The sequence below is a fragment of the Phyllopteryx taeniolatus genome, chromosome 6 (assembly GCF_024500385.1).
Source record: "Phyllopteryx taeniolatus isolate TA_2022b chromosome 6, UOR_Ptae_1.2, whole genome shotgun sequence".
NCBI lineage: Eukaryota > Metazoa > Chordata > Actinopteri > Syngnathiformes > Syngnathidae > Phyllopteryx > Phyllopteryx taeniolatus.
Window position 1 is genome coordinate 26,166,860 of NC_084507.1, and position 18,531 is coordinate 26,185,390.

Consider the following 18,531-nt stretch of genomic DNA (forward strand, 5'->3'; position numbering starts at 1 on the left):
AAACAAAACAAAAACAAAAAAAAAAACGTAGCCTACAGTACATACGCCATGCCAGTGTTGTATTGAGCACATTAATGCTGTCCGGAGATCAGCGTGGATTGAACTCAAGTTTTCATAGCTGACTACTTGTTATTTCGTTACACAGCACACTACAGTTGTTGAAGCTGAATCAATGGAACTTCTGGTTGTTTCATTCAAGTATTGCACCCTATTTTGCCTCAGTCGCTTCTAGACATGATTAATCAAGAATCATTCCAAACAATTTATCACATTCTTATAACGACCCCTATCAAAGAATGTCAAAAAGAGAAATGCATGAAGTTGATTGCGTCTCCTTTTTAGTTAAAGCTAAGCCTCTGTCACATGACATCAAACTGTCAATAGCTTTATTTATTTATTTTATGTTTTAGTTGGATGGATGGAATTTATAATATATATATATTTATACAGTCATTATAGTTTAACATGTTAAAATAATCCCAACTGATCCCAAAACATTGCCTCATTAAAGCTATTATGACCGTAAGTTCATACCATATGGACTCTGGAACCTACATGGTTGATTTGCAAGGTTCCACGGTATATATTGTATGTCTGCATCCATCCATTTTGTTTTCTTTTTAACCGCTTATCCTGTTCAAGGTGACCGGTGAGCTGGAGCCTACGGTACACGGTACATATATTGTAGAACAGTGTTTCTCAACCTTTATTAAGCCAAGGCACTCGTCTTACATTAAAAAATCTCACTTCTCATTTTGGTTTCTCCTGCCATTCATTTAGTCAACAACAGGGTCTCAGCTGGTTGCAGCCAAGTAACGCCACCCATTATGCCTCGATTGCTTTTCAAGACAAAAATGCCAATGCGTGTTACAGCAAGGATCACATCACCCTTTATCGCAGACTGCTTATCTTGCAGCATCTTTATTACTCCATCAAGTCTCCTATATAATCAGCATCTGTCTCAGTTGTCCCTCACACTAACACCAAACCTCCAGCCATCACCGACTCAAACACACACTCTCGCTCAGACTCACACCCACGAGTTCATGCAACATCACTCAGCTGACCTGAATGATGTTGGAGTGTGGATTTCTCCTGTGCCCGTGTTCAAGTGACTCATCTATCCTTCCACTGCTTCATTACAGCCTGCAAGGGCAACCGCTATCTCCCGCTCCTTCTGCCGCCCCAGCTGGAGGCAGAGAGATGGAGCTATACAGTAGGTAGAAAGTGTGATATCGCTCTGTCTTTAGTATGCCCCCCCCCACCTTCATCTTGCTCTTTTTCCTCATCTCTATATTTATCTCCTGTCTCTACATCTATTGCTTTATATCTATGTTTTCAATCATGCTTGCTCGCCACCTCTTTCAACAAGACTTGAGTGAGTGTTGGGATGTTTAGCTACTTAAATGTCAACATTTTAACCCCTCAAAGATGCAAAATTGACTCTAGTGCAAATACCTCGCACAAACAAATCCTTTGGAGTTGCAAGGTTAGGCTTCACTGCCCCATATTGCTGCTTTCGATGAGGAGAGCTAAATCCTTCCACACAGTCTCAAAATGCGAGGAGGAGAGGTTTCCAAGAATGATGTAAGCTATAACAAGTCGTGTTTTAATTTGGTTGGGATGAAATGAGGATCGCTTAACGAAGAGATGAAAGGTGTAAGTATACAATAAGAATTATATTTTTAAAAGCAGTGAGCTAGATTGTGTCCTGCTTAGAGGCACAGCTTTTGGGAGGGAAAAAAAAATCTTTTGAAGCCCTAGGGTAAGGCATAAATAATGGATTGCTAAAACCTCTTATTCTCTCAATTTTATATGGCTAGCTGTTATCAAAAATAACTGGATCTGTGGCGCATTAGCAGACTTGCACGCAACAGAGTGGTTTCTAGTCTGAGGAGGACTTTCTGGCCAAAAGTACAACTACAAACCCAGTTTTTGCACTTTTTCTTCCATTGTAGTGCAATGCCATCACACACTTTTGCCAACAAAAAAAAGTTGGTCTCAAAAGTCACACATAAACTTGAAGGTCAAGCCATCTTTGGACTGAGACATCAGCCTCTCACTTGAGATTTCAGCAAATCTTGTGAGACTTCAGCTCAGATGCAGTGAGGAGCAAAAGGATCAAATCTGAAAATATATTTTATATTTCTTTGGCTATTTTCACATAAAGGAAACATGTGAGGAACACCATAAAACTGTGAAAATTGAGCCTATTCTAATGTAGAGATACAGCAGCATAACAGGAAATCTGTCCTGGCTGCTCAGTACAATAATATTGTAGCAACACAATTTAAAAATATATATAAAAATGTTTTTAAAAAAAGGTACACCCCAATTTCCGAAACGTTTAGTTCATGGGAAGAGACTCACCTTTCATGCAAAACCTCAAATCCACCATGTTGATCCTTCATATGTCATAGATGTTAAGTGTGAGTCCGAGACAGTTTATCTTTAAAATACCGGTAACCAACACATAAATTGTTTTTAAATTTGTATAACAGTTAACTGTCTTCAACAAGCATGCTTATTCACTATACACTATAAGTTCCAACTGCTTGGTAGTTTAATTTTATTTATTTTAGTTTTGATGAGTCTTTTTACACAGCCGTTCAGTTTTTTTCTTATACTGTAGTCGCGCGCCAGGTAAGAATGTTAAAATGTTACTCAAAATATTGCCTGTTCAGTAAATAAAGATTTTATATGCCGACAGTTTGGTGTCAAAGTATGAACTAATCAGAAGTGAAATCAGGATCCTGAAATGATATGTGTTCAAGGTTACACTTTAGAGTTGAGGAGTTGCATGTACAATTACTTATAAAGTTGCTATTGATCTATGATCCAGGTTCTCTTATCCCAACAACCACAGGCACCTAAACCTCATTACTCTAAAAGACAACCGTTTCGACAGAGAGGACCGATAAAGCTGAATCAATGCCAGTGATCACTTGCCACCTTGATATGTATAAGCACACTGAAGAAGAAAAGACAGACGGGCCAGTCACATTGAAAGAACTCTTTCAAGTAGTTTCGTCACGATAAAGGGGATAACGGAGATCGAACTCTATGGTCATAGAGTTGAAGGATAGGGTACCTGCTTTATGGTAGTTAAATTTGTAGCTGGTCTTTCTATTGTAAATTCCATCCAATTTTTATACAGGGTGTCGTTATTTCGTGGCTGGTGAGATGGATACTATTGCAGCTGAAACTGGGCGAGTGCCGGGGTACACCCTGGACCAGTTGCCATATAGACCACACACGTTGCACATATAGAAAAACAACCATTCACCCTCCCATTCACACCATGTGAGTAGTTTAGAGTCCAAGTTAACATAATACGCCTACATTTGGAATGTGAAAGGAAATATTTACAGACCGGGACTCTCAAGTGTACTAAACCACTATCAAACCGTCCTGCTGCCTCAATCAAATAGGAAATAACAAAGTTCATCTCATAGCCACGTTTGTCCAAAGTTCACTTTTGATCTGAGAAGGTAAGACTTCAAGTCTTTCAGCAAGGCCCAATTAGTAGCAGTTCTAAAAAGGTTACCAGGCGAACTGAAATACTTTGTCAGTCACTGGTCCTTGAAAAGCACAAACAAAACATCCATCCATTAATTTTCCTTACCGCTTATCCTCACTGGGGTCACGGGCGTGCTGAAGCCTCTTCCAGCTGACTATGGGCGAAAGACGGCATACACCCTGAACTGGTCGCCAGCCATTTGCTGGGCAGATGTAAACAAAGAACCATTAGCATTCACATTCACACCTACGAGCAATTTAGAGTCTTCAGTCAACCTACCATGGATGTTTTTGGGATGTGGGAGGAAAGCGGAGTTCCCGGAGAAAACCCACGCAGGTACTGGGAGAACACACAGATAATTTGAACCCAGGCCCTCAGAACTGTGAGGAAGATGTGCTAACCAGTCTTCCACTGTGCCTTGTATTAACATAGTATCTATTTTTAACAATATGTTTCCCTTTAATTCAGTGTTTGACATTCCATTATAGTGAAGTGATTCCCAATCAGTGTTTGGAAAAATTGTTTGTTGCACACCAGCAACGTATAGAGACAGACACAACAAAGGATAGTTCTTCCACGGGCAGATAAAGGTTCAATTAACCCGTATCGTTATTGTTATCTGTTGGCATTCACAAAACAGACTAAGAAAAAGCTTTTGCGTTCAACTAAAAAGGCCCAGATTTCACATAACTGAGGAAGTAAATTTGTGAGTAAATGAAGACAACATCATCATTATTTCAAGTATATATAGTACACATAGTACATAGTATATTGTTTGGTGGTGCCACAAGATTTTATTTTTTATTTTTCTAAACGTAAACTATGTTCCTTAGCGCAATAAACGTTGAGAAACCCGGGAATAGTTATAGTGTGTCTTTCTTTTAAAACAGCCAGTTGGTTACGGTGTCAGATTACAGATTTACACACTTCCAGTGAGGTCATGACGCTCCCTACCTGTTTTGAAACTGCGGAAATCCAAGTTTTTGGGCGGATTTGTTTGACGACTAGTACTTCCTTCCCTGTTTTATTTGGGCCCCACGCACATTTGACTTAATGCAGCATTAAGTATGCTACTTCTCGAATTGAACAACCGAACAGAACTTGAGGCTTGAACTTTTTGTTGTTGTTATTTTTCCCCGGCCACCATGGGAGATACGGACACTGCCGGAGCCTTAAGTCGCAGGAGACGGGCTGCTTTTGCGGCGGGGAGAGGAGCGAGTCTGCAGCGGATGAATAAGAAGTGTATGTCGGCTAGTCAGCTCTCGGTGGCCGCTGAAATAAACGAACTGCGAATAAGCGAACTGGGCAAAGTTGACCGCTTGTTGGAGACAGAGACAAAGTGTGACAAAAAGAAACGTAAGAATGACATAAATGACAGATTAAGGTGAGATATAACAACAACAACAAAATACTGAAAGTATGTTTGTTTTTAAATCCAGCACCGGCCATAACGTCAACCGGTGTAAAATGGAAGCTAAAGTATATGTTAGCTAGTTTGGTGGGGGATCGAGTTACGTCGTTACCACTAAGTAGCGGTCACCGCCCTTGACTTCAATTTATATCTCCCACATTTATGTTCGAGGAGGATCACCTCTAACGTCCCGAAAGAAATATAAAGCGGCTATCTTAATACATGCACTGTGGCATTCAAGGAGTTAACGCCTACCTGTTGTTCGGAAAGAGTCTTAAGTTCGTTTGTGCCGACATGACTTTACACAGTCTGCCATTCCAGTGAAACCACACCTTTACTGACAATGACTTAATTTAACTCTTTGTTTTTAATTCTTTATCCCCATATAGCTGTCACAAGACACAGGACTCCCTGCTGACTTCATCCAGTGGTTACAATAACTACAGAGGGATTCTAAACTGGTGTGTGGTAATGCTGGTAAGAGCACACTTAGTTTGGATGCAGGGCTACATCTACCCATCCATTTTCTATAGCACTATAGTCCTTATTAGGGTTGCAGGTAAGATGGAGTCTATCCCAGATAACTTTGGGTGAGAGGTGGGTTACATCACAAATCCACTTATTTGGATTTATGATGCCAAGCCATGTTAATATTCAATATTTAAAGATGGACAGCCATTTTCGTTTAGTTTCAAGACCCTTCAGCACACTGTAGTCTCCAAATTTGTGTGCTGGAGAAGCCAAAAAAGAGTGCAACAATAGTTTTATAAACAACCACTTGCCTTCGACAGCACTCACGTCTTTCTCATTGTCAGAATTGGTCTTTTGCCAGCTTAAACACTATAAATATACATCTTGGCAAGGTTTTTTTTTTTTTTTTTTTCAATCGATAGTCCCCTTATTGCGCTCTGAGTAAGTTTTGACAGTGTGGTCAGATGTACCTCAGTTAAGATAAAATACACTTTATGCACTCGCAGAACCCAGATTATTTCCATGTATGGCACAATGATTGAATACAAAGGCGAGTATGTCAACACATTTTACAGAATTTCTTCTTCTGTGCTCAAAGAAGGGGCTGAATGTGAGAGAATAGGAGCAGGGATGAGGCTGTAGCAAAGCCTGCCTGCTGCTAATCCAGCCTTTGAACACAGATCGTTGTGTTCATCGCGAGAGGTTTTCCCTTCATTCCTACTGAACTTCTGTCCCATCCCCAGGCATGGAGCCTTTGTGTGGGGTAATGAGATATCACCATCCATTCACAAATAGAGTGAGCAAGCCAGAGAGATTAAAAAAAAAAAAAAAAGAATGACAAGATAAATGTATGATGAAGTGGAAGAAAAAAAGTAATTTGAGGGGAGGAAGAATGTTGAAGAAAATAGAGAATTTATCCCAATAATGAAAAAAGTGACTAAGACCAAGTGAAAAGTGTCATTTTGCAAAAGAAACATGTAACTAACCTGTAACTTATTTTTTGTTACAGGTACTTAGTAATGCCCGACTTTTCCTAGAAAACCTGTTAAGGTAAGTAGGGTTGGCTTATTTTTATACTACTGCATAATCTTTTTATTCCTTTACATTCATTTTTACTGGATCAATGGACCATGCATTAAGTATTACGGTTGAAAAGGTGAGATGTCATAACAGTTTCCGCTGTCCATATGTTACAAACAACTGGGACGCCATCTGACTGAAAAATTACTATTGTCGTTAAATGTGTGTTAACCTAGGACTTCGACTTTTCGAAGTCAAAATAGCATGGACGAGGAGATAGCGCTTCTAGCCAACACTACGGTGTACCACTGCGTTCAGCATTAACTCAGTTTTGAGTTTTAATACGTTTCCCATGTTGTCACTTTGGATTTACATGCAGACCGGAAGTCAACATACCACCTTATGCCAAACATGGAAGTGCGGCCTGTCCATTACAGTTCCTGTATGTTTAGTCTGTGTAAAACAAGGGCATCATTTCCTAATGGCAGTTAAGTCAAACTGCTATTGCTTCTACAAAGTGTCTCGGTGTAGTGTTGAAATCCTGGAACATAATTAAAAGAAACGTATTTATCTGACTGTGTTTTCCTTTTTTGAAGGGTAACTGCTATGCTATGTGGTTGGAGTGGTTTAATTTTAATTCAACATTTTCTTTTTATTCTGATTTAACAGATACGGAGTTCTGGTGGACCCTATTCAAGTGATTTCCTTATTCTTGAAGGACCCCTACAGCTGGCCAGCGGCATGCCTGGTGATTGGTAGGTACGAACAGCTCAGGTTACCCCAAAGGCAAAAATCATTGTCAAATGATCATTGATAATGAGAATGCATTATTCTTCTGAATAAATGAAAACATTATAATATCACGATGGCATCAAAAAGATGTACCCTGATTTAGTACATTTAATTATTAGCATGGGGAATTACACAGCAAAATGTAGTTTTATGCGATTAAGTAGTACAGTATTAGACCACAGCTACCATGAGAAAGTGACTTAACGTGCCTTTGTTTGGGACGCACACAGGCATATATATATATATTTTTTGTAATGCCTAATGTGAAAGTCTGCAGTGGTGCAGCTCACTTTGTCTCTAGAGGGATGCCCACTTGGCCTGTATACTGCCATACTGCATAGGTATTGTGCCGCAAAGAAAATAAGCGACATGAGCTGCTTTTATACCACCTAATCATACTGACTCACACTTTTTTTTTTTTTTAGTACTCATCACTCCCATTCCCAAAGTCTAGATTTTTGTCATTAAAAAAAAAGCCATTAAGAGACTATAACTTGTCTCTATACCTTTAAACACAAGCTAATAATCCTTTATCGTAACGAAGAAAAATAGAATACAACGAAGCAATTCCTCCATTTAGTTCAGGATTTTACTGCTCCATTTCTTTCAGAGCGAAACCTGATGGAATCCATACCTGATCCCTGATGTATCACATTTTACACACCAGTGATAAGAGCACCCATTATTATTAAATGTCTACATTTAATCAACCTTCTGCAGTGAAGCAAAATAGAAGAAATTAATTACTTGTACTTGTGTACGCATCCATGCATGGAATTGGTGTTTTCTGTGCAACCCATATGATCTGTTAGTGCTAGCTCATTTCTTTTGGTAAAATTGCTGTTAAATTGAGTGTGATCATGTATGTCTTTGTGAGAAGAAAACAGATAGTTTGTGTGCTTGTTACAAGGCAGGAACACTGGCTTGTAGAAATAATAATAAAAATAAAATGTTAGTCAATGATTTCTCTGGCCACAAAACATGTTGCATAAATAATTTCCTTCTAAAACCATTGTCACATTTTGGAGTAGTGTAAAAGTAATGTCTTTTCGTACAATTCCAAGGCATTCCGGGAATATAAAACAAGCAATTTAGACAATTGCGTTTTGGTGGGAAAGGCATTGTCAATTTTTGACGTTCATTGTTTTCAACAGTGTCCAATGTGTTTATCATGGTGGCTCTTTATACAGAGAGGCAGCTGTCAAAGGTAAGTGCACAAAACCCCTCCATTTTTCAATATACAATTAAACACCAGACATCGACTGAACTTTTTAAAATTCATTATTTGATTATTTTTCGAAAATATTCCTTTAATAATGAATAGCTCACCCAGTTGCCAATGAAACACAAAATCTGTTTCACTGTCTGCATTTAGTTCATTCAGTCATGCTTTATCTGTTCGAAACATCCATCCATCCATTTTCTGGGCCGCTTCTCCTCACTAGGGTCGTGGGCGTGCTGGAGCCTATCCCAGCTATCATCGGGCTGGAGGCGGGGTACACCCTGAACTGGTTGCCAGCCAATCGCAGGGCACATACAAACAAACAACCATTCGCATTCACATTCACACCTACGGGCAATTTGGAGTTGTCAATTAACCTACCATGCATGTTTTTGGGATGTGGAAGGAAACCAGAGTGCCTGGAGAAAACCCACGCAGGCACGGGGAGAACATGCAAACTCCACACAGGCGGGGCCGGGGATTAAACCCCGGTCCTCAGAACTGTGAGGCAGACACTCTAACCAGTCGGCCACCATGCCTCCAGTAATGTTAATTGCACAGTATATCAGTACCTGTAATCTCAGTGGAAGCTCAATGTGTTTGACATCGGTGTCTTATTTATTACAACCAACCCTACTGACCATGTGTGTCTTTCTGTCTCCCCCTGTCCAGAGTTCATTTAGTGAGCATGTGGGCTTTCTTGTCCATAGTGTTAATTTGACTGTCATGCTGACATTCCCCGCCACAGTGGTCCTCTTGGTGCCCTCCACGACCCCAGGTAAAATGTTTTATTTTTTTATTTTGTTAAAATACCATTTATCCTGGCTTCCATTTAGCTGCCAACTAGATAGCAGTGTGGCAGGCTAGCTGACTAAAGTACTACATTGTCATCTGTCCTCTCTGAGCGCCTGCAACATAGCTATGTACGAAACAGAAAATATTGTAATTGCAGTAAAGATTAAGGGGGCACTCCTGTCTTTGTCCTTCAAAGAAGCAGTCGACCCATTTGATTGTGCAGTAAAAGACGTCTCCTCATAATTGGAGCCGGTAAGTGGTAATGGGCCAGTTGGTCATGACTGGATTGTATCCAGCTGGCGGAGGAAGAGAAGAGGAGTAGAGGAGGAGGGAGGTGTTGCCAAAGAGCGTACGGTTTGCAGAACAGGGTCATCAAGGGGTCACTGTATTCTGCATGATGGAAGCTATGGCCACACGCTGGAACCCAAAGAATTACTAATGCATGCACAGTAGGCTTCATAATACACTAGCACATGGAATTTAGTATGCATGTTTAGGTTTTATGGTAAGACAACATTTTAAGCACAGTGCAGTCTCAAAAACCTTAAATGAAAAAATTTAATGAAAGTTAGTACAACTTTGGAAACTAAGCAAAAATATCTAGAAATACATCCCTAAAATTGCACAAAAATGTAGCGTCTGAGACATCATCATGGGTGACCTCAGCAATTAAATCCAAACTACAAATTACAGGTTTTCCCTCTTGCAAGTAATCCCCCTGGAGTCTGTCGCGTTTTCCTTGCCTTCTCTGTCCTACCTTCATATACTACTGGAAGGATTCTTCCGGAATCCTCCGTAACTCCGTGATCACAGCCGTCTTGATATCCACAATTTCAAAAGGGGTCCCACTGATTTCCCGCTCGAGCTTGGGAAAGAGGAAAAAAGAATCACATTGAGCCAGGTTGGGTGATTAGGGAGCATGCTCAAGCACGGCAATATTCTTCTTGGCCAGGAACTGTCGGATGAGCACCTAAAGCAGTGTTTCCCAACCTGTATTGAGCCAAAGCATCATAGACCGGCACCAGTGATGCCAAAGTGGAGAAGTGTGATGATTATCATAGAACCGAAAATGTAACTCATTGGGACGTACCAGTAGCGTAACGAGGGAAATAACACAATTTGTTGCTTTAATTTTTAAAACTTTTATCACACTTGTATAAAAGTTAAGAATGTTCAAATGTCTCCACATCTGTTTTTTGATAATCGTCCGATGCAGATTAGCTCTATTTCAATTTTTGTCCTAGGAAAAAAAATCCTTAGCATCCCTGAACAGGTTCCACTGTAAAGCCATTGCTTTCTCTCATTTACAAGCCACCTGTCTTTTTCCGTCCATGTTTAGATGTTGGTAGACTACTTGGTAATGACCTGCTTGAGGACTTGGCCTTCCTGTATGGTCGTGACTGGCATGTCCTTATTTAGCTTTGCTTTGTCTCCAGGATGTTCAGGTCTGTGCTTCCCTTGCTGTATTGGACTGCAGACACTTGTTTGCAGTTTTGTGTGTGTGTATGTGTAGTATATGTGTGTGCACGACCGACAGTCCTCTCAGAAACCTGTGCACAGAGAGTCCCTTCCTCAGGCTAGATATAAATGCTGTTAAATGTTGTTTTGCCCTTCACCGTAATCAACTGGGAGATGTAAATAAAATTCCCCATCAAGGTCATTGTTGTCATCTAACCCCCAAATGTTTCACACCATTAACATAATACAGTATGGTAAGTACAAATTCTTGGCATTGCTTCTATCCTTTAGTCATCGCTCTAGTGCAGCCATGTATAATTTTATGAGACATATTATGAGGCAGATAATGGGTTTCTTGCAAATGCATGGTAATTTGCTTGTTGTATTGCATGTATTACTCTGAGCTGTTGACTTGGCATTGAGATTAGTTTAATGTCCAAACACCATAAAAGGCAGAAAGTATTACTTCCACTTTTTGTCCCCTCTCCAGTCCCTTCTAGTCCTGTCTTCTCCTCTTACTGGGAGGTGAATGAGTAAAGGAGTCAGCCTATCTGTCTGTTCTCCTCTTCGTTCTGCTGTTCACACCGGAAGGGCAGTGCACAAGGGGGGTGTATGTGTGTAAGACCACCAATGTATACGCACACACACTTGCCTCCAAAGTGGCCAATGTAAAAAGGGAAAGAACAAAACTGTCTTTGCTATGTTAAACAGATCCACCTCAACATTTCATAGGTTCGTTTTTAGCTTCTGTTACTATTCATCTTTGCGTCTTTGACAGACATAATGGCAGTTTTATGACTTGGATGGAAAGTTTACGTCATGACATTGTGCGTGTCACTACGATCACCAGTAGCTGTCTGGAGGCTACATTGGCCAGAGAGACAGATGGCAAACGAATAGGATCGGCTGTGATTTGACGCCAGGTGTTCTGACCTGCACCTCACCCTTCTGGCACAACAGTCTTTATTTGTGTGCCTTCCTCATGTGTGCAATTGTATTAGCGCGATAAAGTGTGTGAGTGTAACTCTCTGCAGGCAAACTACTGCTCCAGCTTCAGGCTCAGTATCACAACATACTTCTCACTGTGCCGTTCACGCAATGAAAGTTAACGTGCCTCCTGTGATCCTCTCTTCCTCTTCTTCAGTTGGCGGTGTGTTCGTACTCAGTACTTACACCATTCTCTTCCTAAAGCTTTACTCCTACAAGGACGTCAACATGTGGTGTCGGGAGCTGAGCACCATTAACGCCAAGAAACTAGCGAGGTCACAGTCTTGTAAGTTACACGCACACACAAAAACATGGCTCCATCCTGTGCTCATGTTCTTACAGTGACATCTATAGGCAGTCATTTGATACTGCGGCATCACTTATTCTTAATTTTATTCATGTATATTTTGTTCTACATAGGTCCATCATCAAAGTACTGCAATGGAAATGACCATAAAGTATGTTACCCTGGCAACCTTACAATAAGAGGTACTTAAATTGATCATTTATTGTGTTTTGTGTGATAATTATTTTTTTCTATTTTTGATTGCCTTTTTCCTGTAAAATAATATTCAAAAAGTCACATTTAGCTCCTCTTTGTGTATCTGTAGACCTGTACTACTTTGCCTTTGCTCCCACTCTGTGCTATGAGCTCAACTTTCCTCGTTCTCCCAAGATCCGCATGAGTTTCCTAATGAGGAGACTTTTTGAGATGGTGAGGAGATATTTCATTCATCCGGAAACTATCGTCTATTACTTGACTTGTTTTTAGTTAAATCAGTCAGCATCCACATTACCACATGAATTACTTATTTGAGGGAAAATACAGGTCATGCACAGTATCTGTGGTGTGCTTGGGAATAGTCTTCAAACTGTTGTTGTCTCACAATTCTTAGTACTCCTACTATTACATTTCACCTGTTTGTGTTTGTCCCCAGCTATTCCTCATCCAGATGTTAGTGGGTCTAACTCAACAAGTAGGTGCACTTGCATTGAAATCACTTCAGTGTCTCTTTTTAAAATCCAATTATAGTGCATGTCAGAAATTCTCCTAACACCGTTTTCACTTTTCTTTCTTCTAGTGGATGATTCCCATCATTCAAAGCTCCATGAAGCCACTGGAGGTGAGCATCGAGCATGGCATGCAGGTTTAGAAATTCTTTAAATATATAACCTTGTCTCCTCTTTTCTGTCTTGTGTTGTAGGACATGGATCTATCTCGGATGACTGAGAGACTCTTAAGACTGGCTGTGAGTAAAAAATGTAAATGTGAGGTAGCTGTTATACTGGGCTTTGCAGATAGATGAAAGATGGCAAGCTTTTAATTGTTATATTATTTCATGCCATGTATCCTTCTCATGTTTATGAGGATCCTTGCCTTGCTATAGGTTCCCAACCATCTGCTTTGGTTGATGTTTTTCTACTGGTTCTTCCACTCATCTTTGAACTTCACAGCAGAGCTTCTGCGCTTCGGAGATCGACAGTTCTACAAAGACTGGTGGTAAATATGTGTTTGTGTAGACTTTGCCGTTGTTATTTTCGATTTTAATTTTCATTGGACTGGTATAATGCTTTACTGTGAATCGTGGCTGTGAATGTGGTGATTGACAGTTTACCATTTTGCAAAGCCTTGGGGGGTGTGAGTGGGTATTAAAAGTGCCACAGAAAGAGTTCTCCATCAGTATTAATGAAAGTGTCATACCCACTGTTCCAGTATTTAGACTCTGTAAAGCCTCAGTATCCTTTTTTGCTGACTCATCTTTCAGGAACTCTGAGTCAGTGACATATTTCTGGCAGAACTGGAACATCCCCGTTCACAAGTGGTGTCTCCGGTGAGTTATTCACACACTTAAATTTGGAGACAGAGCAGCGAAATTCGTCGAAGTAAACTCAGGGGAGCATTTGGTTTGATGCAAGCAGACTGTACATGACAATATGATGTGTTTGGAAAATGACTCAAAAGACAGTGCTAGTCACAAGTACAGCACATGAAACAAGAAAAACAAACACAGCCCTAAGAGGAGATGCTTTATAATTATCCCAAGTAAAGTCTTGTTTCACAGCTATTAATGAATGTTTCATTTCAGTCGATGAAGATGCTTAAATTCAAATTAATTAGCATTTTAATTATTATAAAAATCAAGGTATCTAAAAACAATACAGATAACACAGAAATTACATACCATATTTTCTTCTTTTCTTGCCTTCTTTTTTCCAACAGGAAAAAACAGTAGTACAGTAACTAATTCATTATCTCAGTTTAAGAACAGTATTGTCCAAACTCTGATGTTAAACGGTCAACTGGACAGCTGTCTTACCCCATCTGCAGTTGCGTGAATAAATGCCTAAAGTGATCTGATATAGTAACATAGTAATCCCTCGTTATATTGTAGTTCACTTATTGTGGATTCAGTGCATCACATATTTCTTTATAGGTCAGTGTAGTGCAGTTACTCATCTGCACATTTCTGATACAGTTAGCTTCATTGGTTACATGATTTTAATCTGGCAGCAATGACTCACAGGTCATTTGGGCTCTTAGCAGAAAAAAAATAACCTTACTGAGCAATCTCAACTCATGTATTTGGTAAGTCACCAATTTGGTTGAGGATACAAAGAACATGACCAAAAAGACAGTTTAAAACACAAGCCACAATCAGAGTTGTATGAAATAAATTCACAAATACCAACCTTAGCCTGTCGAATAGCTAATGCACACACTCATAACATTATTGACAGGAACAAATGCTAGTAAAGAGCAACATTTAGCTTGATTTTTCTACAACTACAGTACTGTAGTAAAACCGCATAAAATTCTGGGTACCCATAATGTGTTTCTCTGACTACAATGCCAGGACCATCAGTGTGAGGCACAGTGTCTGTGGTTAACCCAGGAAATCGCCTGTTTACACCTTGATTGCATGGGCTATTGTTTGTGTCATTCAAGTAGAGTACACTTGCCTTTAATAGGCATTTGCTTGTGTGGATGGTGACCTCAAGTGGAAACACCTGCACCTATCTTAAGTATCTCTTATTGGCATTGAATTGCATATGTAAAACTTATAAATTTGGATAATAATATAATAAATAATTGGGTGCTACTACGGATTTTATTTGTTGTGTGGGTTTTTCTGGAATGTAACCACCACGATAAAGTAGGGTTTACTGTATTATATAATGCTATTTCTTAATAAAAACTGTTTGTTGTTGTTGTTTTTTTCGGAGGCTGGATTGGAATAATGGCATTTCCATGAATTGTAGTGGGGAAAGATGATTTGAGATACAAGTCATTTGAGTTTGTATATCAAGGCAAAACTGCATATAGAACATAGTACTGCTTAACAGCTGTCTAGTAATATTATAGTTGGGAATATTTAAATAATATTGTATGGCCATTAGAGTTACTCTGTGATTTACCACTCCTAAGTTTCAGGCCATATCATGTTGTTTTCTTCTTGCAGGCACTTTTACAAGCCGCTGCTGAGGAGAGGTTTTAGTAAGATAGTTGGCCAGTCAGCAGTCTTCTTCTTGTCGGCGTTCTTTCACGAGGTACAGCTGAGCCCATGAACTGACCCTGTGTTCATGCAAACATTTGGAAGCAGATGTAAAGTTTCAAGTGTTCAATGCCATCTGTTGTTTTTTTCCCGATCTGTGTCTTAGTATCTGGTGAGTGTCCCTCTAAGGATGTTCCGACTGTGGGCCTTCATGGGCATGATGGCTCAGGTAAGATGATTCTGAACCCAAAAGCTGTAAATGTTGTATTAAAATTCTTATTTTGCCATACATGTTTGTCTTTCAATGTTTTCACTTTCAATTAGGTTGTGCTTATAATCATAAAAAAAAAGATAAAGGGGAAATATACATTTTTCCTTATGTTTTGTAATAATCATTTATCGTTACTATCCTCATTGGTTGTGTGGGAGATATCACATGCTTCTACTGCCTTGTTGTAATGCGCATGGCATCCATTTAAACTGAAGTTTAAATAACCAAATATGGTTCCTTGCCCACCTTATGAGCATAGCAGCATGTTTGGTCTCTAAAGGGGTTACAATACAATCTCTTCTCTCCCGCTCCTAATAAACATCAATGTTGTTTTCTTTATTCTTCATTAGCTTCCATTAGCTTGGTTTGTTGGTCATAACCTGCGTGGTAACTACGGCAACGCCGCAGTGTGGATTTCACTCATAATTGGTCAACCATTTGCCGTCCTGATGTACGTCCATGACTACTACGTCCTGCATTACCGACAAGAGACTGACTGATGTGAACATATTTTGGATTTTTCAACTGCCTTCTAGCATTTTACATGCAGACGGAGACTTGCTGAACTATTTGACATGGCAGCCGTAAGACACTTTGGTCACCTTAACTTTAAGTGGCCCACTCATTTTTTGCAGTTATGAGGTGTAAAACTGTTTCTAACGTCACAGTTCATAAATATTCAGCTTGTGAAATTTCCACACATTTTTGTTCAAATTCCCTCACATGACGTCACATAAATTGGGTCCAAATAGTCTTTCTGTCTGCTGGGGAACTTTTTTCCTCATCTCTTCAAGAAAGAAATAAATGGTACATGAGAATATCTTTTTTTCCTGTGTCCTGACGTTAATTTAGTAGAAAATGGTACATAGAACATAAAAACTGTTTTCATTGCTGCGTAACTCAAAGTACGGTGTATATGCTGCACTAAAACACTACATTTTGTCACAGGGACAGTTTTTTTATTTTATGAATTAACCCTTTTCCGTACATCCTGACGAGAATCATAAATTTTTTTAAGAAAACGTATTGCAGAAAGTTTCGGCCTAGTGTGTTTTTCCCTCCTCTAGTGTAATGCATCTTGAGTACTAAAAGTGAGTAATGCTAAATGTTAATGCTGACTATGTGTGAAGTTCCTTAGTAGACATTATCATTGTGTACTTTTGTCAAAATGTTAATGTGAAATTAAATGAACACAGGAAAATAATTTATATGGTGAGATTGTATTGCCATAGTTTGTATTTCTTGTTTTATTTTTACTATTGTAAATACAAAAATCATGTTGCTGTCAAGCGCTTGAGAAATTAAATGTGAATTTTCCCTTAAGAAGAAGAATCACCTTTATTGTCATGAACATGCATGCATGCACACAACATTTGTTCTCTGCATTTTACCCATCACAGTGAACACATACACATGTTAGTGGAACACACTGGAGCAGGGGTCAGCTGAAGCACCCGGGGAGCATTTCATGGTATCAGTGTCTTGCTCAAGGACACCACTGCTGTGAGTCCAGGGGATGTTGGCGGATGGTCCAGTCAGGGTCTTGAACCCTAGTGAGGAGAAGCGGCTCAGAAAATCGATGGATGGATGTACTTGCAGTGATTCTTTTGCATACCACTAGTTGTACTCTTACCAAAATTTGCAAATCACTGCCCTACAACTTAAGTTACTATAGACCAAGTTCCTGGCAGAATCGAGTTTTAAGTTTAACACATCCACCATGTTTGCTGACCAAAACTTGTTCACGTATCTGCCTTGGTGGCTCAGTAAAATTACATTTTCCACTCATAGAGCACTGCAGGCAGTTGTTAGTGGATGCGATACTTCCCCAAACATCTGAAGGGTTCATCAAACAAAAAAAAAAATGTCAACAAGCAGCAAAAGGAGACGAGTGAAGGACAGATAGCTCAATCTATCGGCCTCTCATCCCTGACAAATATATCACGTCATGCATCATGAAAACAGAGAGAGCGACGTAAAAGGTGCAGAAACTTTGCCATCTGTCGTCCTTCATCAGCTAATTCCTGACATAAACAGTCTTTCACTTCTCCTTGCTTGACTCACACGCTGGAAGGTCAGTGTTGACCCTCACGCTCCCACACAAAAATAGGTCATACACTGATCCGCCTGTCATTTCTATGTTTAAACCTTTACATACAGATATCCCCCTCCCTCCATCTTTGACTGCTTTCACTTACTTTGACTAACTTCTTCTGGACACCTCACCCTTCACTATCTTCTTTTGTGTCATTCGTGTCCTGCGTCTTCTCTTTGTGTCGGTGCTCAGTAACAGGTTGATCCATGGCCCCTCTCCAGACATCCGTTATTCCGGATATTTCCGAGGAACGCTGCCAAGCTGTGAGTGATGATGATCCTCTCGACAGGAAACCAGGAGACACAAACCTGTCTCAGTCTGTCAGATGGGATGCAGCAGATCGAGGCCTGGCGGCGAAGTATAAACAGACTTTCGACACACTATGTATATAGTATTTGCAAATCAATGCAATACATTTTAGCCTGGCAAATACATGCATGACTACTATATGACATTTAAGTTTGTGTGAACTGCCTGTGCAGACTGCAGACAAACATTCAACTTCTTTTTTTTGTAGTCATATAAGCATTGTGGGGGAAATAAAGCTCAATTAATCGATATGTAATCAGTTGCTAGTTTTGTATTGAGTACAGTAATGCAGCCCAGAGGAGTTTTGCCATGGTCGACATCTAAGTGTATTTATATCAACTTCCCATATCCGATTTCAAGTTGTTTTTCATGTTGCATTCCAGACTGAAAATTAATCAACGGCTTCTCATTTCCAACAAATATTAAACTCCATTTTTCCTCTGTTGTTTTAAGATGCATTTCATCAACAATCAGTTCCACACAATCAGCACAATTCATAATGATTAATTGATCAGCTAATTGATAATTTCATATATTTTTTTAAACAAATACCTTTCTGTTGGTGAGTTTTGAGGGATTGGGCTCTTGTATTGAATTCCATTAGTAACAACTAAATTACAGTGTTGTTTACTTTATATTTGCAACATGGTTGCAGGTGAAAATATTTAGGTATATTCTGTGCGTGG

General features: G+C 39.6%; 1 protein-coding gene across 1 annotated transcript; it reads left to right on the forward strand.

Moving 5' to 3' along the window:
• Window positions 1-4,450: 4,450 nt before the first annotated feature.
• LOC133479934 (diacylglycerol O-acyltransferase 1-like) lies at window positions 4,451-16,261 on the forward strand. The gene is made up of 17 exons (XM_061777507.1): window positions 4,451-4,904; window positions 5,321-5,408; window positions 6,412-6,452; window positions 7,092-7,177; window positions 8,369-8,421; window positions 9,109-9,214; window positions 11,834-11,962; window positions 12,097-12,165; window positions 12,288-12,391; window positions 12,615-12,653; window positions 12,759-12,800; window positions 12,882-12,926; window positions 13,065-13,177; window positions 13,443-13,508; window positions 15,138-15,225; window positions 15,337-15,399; window positions 15,792-16,261. The coding sequence occupies exons 1-17, from the start codon at window positions 4,666-4,668 to the stop codon at window positions 15,939-15,941; spliced, it is 1,521 nt and encodes a 506-aa protein (XP_061633491.1). The 5' UTR covers window positions 4,451-4,665; the 3' UTR covers window positions 15,942-16,261.
• Window positions 16,262-18,531: the final 2,270 nt, after the last annotated feature.